This window comes from Oncorhynchus keta, unplaced genomic scaffold, assembly GCF_023373465.1.
Source record: "Oncorhynchus keta strain PuntledgeMale-10-30-2019 unplaced genomic scaffold, Oket_V2 Un_contig_1585_pilon_pilon, whole genome shotgun sequence".
Lineage (NCBI taxonomy): Eukaryota > Metazoa > Chordata > Actinopteri > Salmoniformes > Salmonidae > Oncorhynchus > Oncorhynchus keta.
Window position 1 is genome coordinate 15362 of NW_026279560.1, and position 5186 is coordinate 20547.

The window sequence follows — 5186 nt, forward strand, 5'->3', positions numbered from 1 at the left end:
GAATCTAGAAAGACATGCCAAAATGCCCGCCGTCTGGTAATTCGATCATGATTACTAAGTTTAGATAGCTGGCCGTTAAACTCATTTACCAGTCTAAAAATGTTAGCTGACATAAGATAATTGAGTGACTGTCAGTGGCTGACATATCAAGAGAGAAACTGCTGATGCACAACTACATTTCAATATTGCACCTTGTGTATTTTACTACATTACATTAGATATTATAACGCCCAACAATTAGTGGAGACCCCAACTGAATTTTTTTAAATGATTTAACTGCTTATGGAAATTGATCTGAGGGCCTTCAAAAGGCAGGGTCACCAGTTAACCATCCCTGATATAGTACTATAAAATAAAACGTTTGGAGATTTGTATTACATATTTGAATAATCTAATGTTAGAATGACACAATCAAGGACTTTAAACAGTTGTTGGACAATAAATGTAAAAATGAACTTCCTTTTATGGGGTTAGATGGAGTTGACATAAATCCACTTAGTTGCATTTTCAGAAAAAAATCTAATTTTTAAAATGTATATCTGGTTCATCAAAATGTATATTTCAAATGTTGTTTATATGAAGAAAAATATTTGTGTGAAAAAGGTGGAGTTTGTCCCGTCTTTCAAGAATCCCTGAGCTACAGCATCTATTCCCAGTATCATTGGTCTGTAACCTGTAGTAAAACCCCATTATACCATGGGGGCGCTGTGATTTGTTTCTGGTCTCGTTTCCCGCTGACAAAAACAGAACAAAACAATACGGAGGTAAAACGGTAGGGAGAGTTTGTTTGGGTTTGTTTGTCCTCGTCCGCGAAAAGATACATGCTAAATACCCAACTTTCAGTCGACTAAAACATGTCTAAACTACAGTCGTTTCGTGTGTTTTTAAATGAGCGTTTAACCGCGGCAGCTGTGGAGATTTTCGGGGCATTTGAAGAAACGGTAGCGGAGTACCAGGAGGAGAATGATCGGCTACGGAGACTGCTGCGGATCACACCGGAGTTAAAACTATGTAGGATAGGTTCGTATGTAGATCTTCTGATGGCTACAATGAACAAAAATATAAATACATTTAACAATGTCTAACATTTTACTAAGTTACAGTTAATATAAGGAATTAAATCAATTTAAATAAATTCATTGTGCCCTAATCTATGGATTTCACATAAACGGGAATGCAGATATCCATCTGTTGGTCACATATCTTAAAAGGTGGGGGGGGTGATCAGAAATCTGATCAGATCTGGTGTGACCACAATTTTATTTGTCACGTTCACCGAATACAACAGGCGTAGACCTTACAGTGAAATGCTTGCTTAGAAGCCCTTAACCAACAATGCGTTTTAAGAAAAATAAATTAAGGTAAAAAATAGTGAAAGAGCTGCTGTAAAATAACTGTAGCGAGGCTATATACAGGGGGTACCGGTAAAGAGTCAGTGTGGGGGCACAGGTTAGTCGAGGTAATTGAGGTAATATGTACATGTAGATAGAGTTAAAGTGAGTATGCATAGATATCATAGTCCAAACACACTAAGACAGTTGTGAAGAGGGCACGACAAAGCCTATTCCACCTCAGGAGAGACTGAACATATTTTGCAATTGTCCTCAGATCCTCAAAAGGTTCTACAGCTGCACCATCAAGAGCATGGTTGCATTACTGCCTGGTATGGCAACTGCTCGGGGCCAAGCTTCCTGCCATCCAGGACCTCTATACCAGACGGTGTCAGAGGAAGGCCCTAAAAATTGTCAGACTTCAGCCACCCCAGTCATAGACTGTTCTCTCTGCTAACGCACGGCAAGCGGTACCGGAGTACCAAGTCTAGGTCCAAAAGGCTTCCTAACAGCTTTTACCCCCAAGCCATGGATTTGTTGGGGCGGTATGCAAATTGGTGGTCTAGGGTTTCTGAGATGATGGTGTTGATGTGAGCCATGACCAGCTATATAAACCACGCCCCTCTGCAAACACGACTTCTCCGATGTTTGTGACAATGGAGTACTTATTTAAAGAGAAGAGAACATTATGTTAGCACACATTAATATTAAGTGATGTCGCCTTGTCCCCTTAATAATGAGCCCAAGTGTTTGACATGGGGAGGGAACCAGTAACTTTATGATCAAACTTTATCAATGTAGAAGCAACAGTAATTTTCACACTTTGGTCATCATACTTTAATCTGGTTTCCTTCAAATATCATCCAATTTCATGAAACACATACTTCTGACTGCTCATGACCTTTAACTGCCCACGTGCTCTGGCAGAGTTCCCAGTCACATGCTGTTTTCAATTAGAGAAATTGGTTCTTGAGTTCAGTTCTGCTTTAAGAAGATGCATTTTAGAAATAGGTGGGTTTATGACTGTGGCTGTGCCAGCTAGTAACGACTGTCTAAAGGCTCTATAGAAAACCTCTGCTCCTCTCTCCTTTCCTCCAGACTCCCTGCAGCTCTGTGTCTCTGAAGAGGTTCTCCCTGAGCAGCAGCACTGTGAGCAGGAGTGGAGCCCCAGTCTGGGGCAGGAGAACCCAGAGCTTCCACAGATTAAAGAGGAACAGGAGGAACTCAGGACCAGTCAGGAGGAAGAGCAGCTTCAAGTGCTGGAGGCTGATATCAAATTCACTCCTTCCTGTGTGAAAAGTGAATGTGATCAGGAGGACCCACTTCAGTCCTTCACTTCTCCCCAAACCCAGACTGTGGAGAACAGAGAGTGTGATCCTAAACAAGTGGTTCTCACACCTTTTGTTACTGTGACCCACTTTAATGGTCTCTACATTCCCTGTGACCCTCCAGATAATCAAAACAATGCCTCCAGCCACAGCTCAGCCGTAAGCAGTGACCCAGTAGGACTTGACAGCAGCCCGCGATTGGATCCCAGCCCATCGATGGCGGAACATTGTTCCAAACCCGGCACGTCTAGAAAAACTCACCACTGCCTTGACTGTGGTGAACAGTTTGCTCTGAAAGCTGACCTGCAGAGGCATATGACTCTCTACAAGAAGAGACTCAGTGAATGCAGGTTCTGCAGAAAACGCTGCACCTCCACCTGTAAACTAAAGGCCCATATCCGCCTCTGTCACAGTGGGAGACCCTGCACCTGCCCTGTTTGTGCCAAGACCTTCAAACTCAAAGGATATCTGTCCAAGCACATGAGGATTCACACAGGAGTGGGAGAGAAACCATTTAGCTGTGGAGACTGTGGGAAAAGCTTCAATTTGAAGGGGAACCTAAAGAACCATATGTTGACTCACACAGGAAATAAATCATTTAGCTGTGGAGACTGTGGGAAAAGCTTCATTCATAAGTGGAACCTAAGGAGCCATATGCTGACTCACACAGGAGAGAAACCATTTAGCTGTGGAGACTGTGGGAAAAGCTTCAATCAGGAGGGGAACCTACGGATCCATAAACGGACTCACACAGGAGGGAAACCATTTAGCTGTGATAACTGTGGGAAAAGCTTTAATCAGAAGGGGTCCCTAAAGAAGCATAAACTGACTCACACAGGAGAGAAACCGTTTAGCTGTAGTGACTGTGGGAAAAGCTTCAATCAGAAGGGGAACCTAAGAAACCATAAACTCACTCACACAGGAGAGAAACCATTTAGCTGTAATGATTGCGGAAAAAGCTTCACTCAAAAGTCTAATTTACTGACGCATGTTAAAAAAATACACAAAGGAGGAAAACAGGATTAAAACTGAAAGAAATAACATTATGACAAAGATCTATTTAGTCACAAGATGAACATAAAAAGTCAGGATGTGGACAATTCTGAGTACACGCTCAGACACACATAGCTGGAATAAGTAAAGTCTGAGAGAATAGTCAGATTAACTGATGACTAAAATATTAGTGCAGATGGCATTATTTTGTTACGTGCATAAATGTGTTATAGCTAATGAATGTATAGGGAACTTTTGAAATTCTACAGATTTTGTGGCACAGCAGGAATACACACAAACCAAAAAGTAAAATAATGGAATTAAGGAATATATAAATATTAGGATGAGCCATGTCGGAGTGGCATTGACTAAAATACAGTAGAATACAGTATATTCATATGAGATGAGTAAAGCAGTATGTAAATATTATTAAAGTGACTAGTGTTCCATTTATGCAAGTGGCCAGTGAATTCAAGTCTATGTATATAGGGCAGCAGCCTCTAAGGTTCAGGGTTACGTAACTGGGTGGAAGCCCGCCTAGGGGAACATTCTCAAATATGTGGGTGTAAAACACTGTTAAAAGCCCTGTTTGTGTGTGTCGGTGGCTGTCCCTAGCATTGTCAAAAGACAGCTGTGACTGGATCAGTGGTTCCCCAATCAGGGCCTTGATGGGCTTGGCAACAGTAACAAAGGGTGATGTGTAATGAAACTAATATTTGCAGTGTTGACCCTTCTTTTTCAAGACCTCTGCAATCTGCCCTGGCATGCTGTCAATTAACTTCTGGACCACATCCTGACTGATGGCAGCCCATTCTTGCATAATTAATGCTTGGAGTTTGTCAGAATTTGTGGGTTTTTGTTTGTCCACCCGCCTCTTGAGGATTGACCACCAGTTCTCAATGGGATTATGGTCTGGGGAGTTTCCTGGCCATGGACCCAAAATATTGATGTTTTGTTCCCCGAGCCACTTAGTTATCACTTTTGCCTTATAATTAAGGCGGTGGCCCGTTCCTGTAGGTTCATGCTCTACAACATCCGCAGAGTACGACCCTGCCTCACACAGGAAGCGGCGCAGGTCCTAATCCAGGCACTTGTCATCTCCCGTCTGGATTACTGCAACTCGCTGTTGGCTGGGCTCCCTGCCTGTGCCATTAAACCCCTACAACTCATCCAGAACGCCGCAGCCCGTCTGGTGTTCAACCTTCCCAAGTTCTCTCACGTCACCCCGCTCCTCCGCTCTCTCCACTGGCTTCCAGTTGAAGCTCGCATCCGCTACAAGACCATGGTGCTTGCCTACGGAGCTGTGAGGGGAACGGCACCTCAGTACCTCCAGGCTCTGATCAGGCCCTACACCCAAACAAGGGCACTGCGTTCATCCACCTCTGGCCTGCTCGCCTCCCTACCACTGAGGAAGTACAGTTCCCGCTCAGCCCAGTCAAAACTGTTCGCTGCTCTGGCTCCCCAATGGTGGAACACACTCCCTCACGACGCCAGGACAGCGGAGTCAATCACCACCTTCCGGAGACACCTGAAA

General features: G+C 43.6%; 1 protein-coding gene across 1 annotated transcript; it reads left to right on the plus strand.

Annotated features, from left to right (window-relative positions):
• The first annotated feature begins 694 nt into the window (after positions 1 to 694).
• Positions 695 to 4870, plus strand: LOC127919135 (gastrula zinc finger protein XlCGF57.1-like). Its single transcript, XM_052502548.1, has 2 exons — positions 695 to 1020; positions 2430 to 4870. Exons 1-2 carry the CDS (start codon positions 855 to 857, stop codon positions 3683 to 3685), a joined length of 1422 nt encoding a protein of 473 aa, XP_052358508.1. The 5' UTR covers positions 695 to 854; the 3' UTR covers positions 3686 to 4870.
• Positions 4871 to 5186: the final 316 nt, after the last annotated feature.

Bases quoted from the DNA above. Each gene is read 5' to 3' on its own strand.
- LOC127919135 (XM_052502548.1), top strand. From the start codon at position 855: ATGTCTAAACTACAGTCGTTTCGTGTGTTTTTAAATGAGCGTTTAACC. The intron at 1,021-2,429 runs GTTCGTATGTAG...CCTTTCCTCCAG, and splicing joins GTTAAAACTATGTAGGATAG to ACTCCCTGCAGCTCTGTGTC.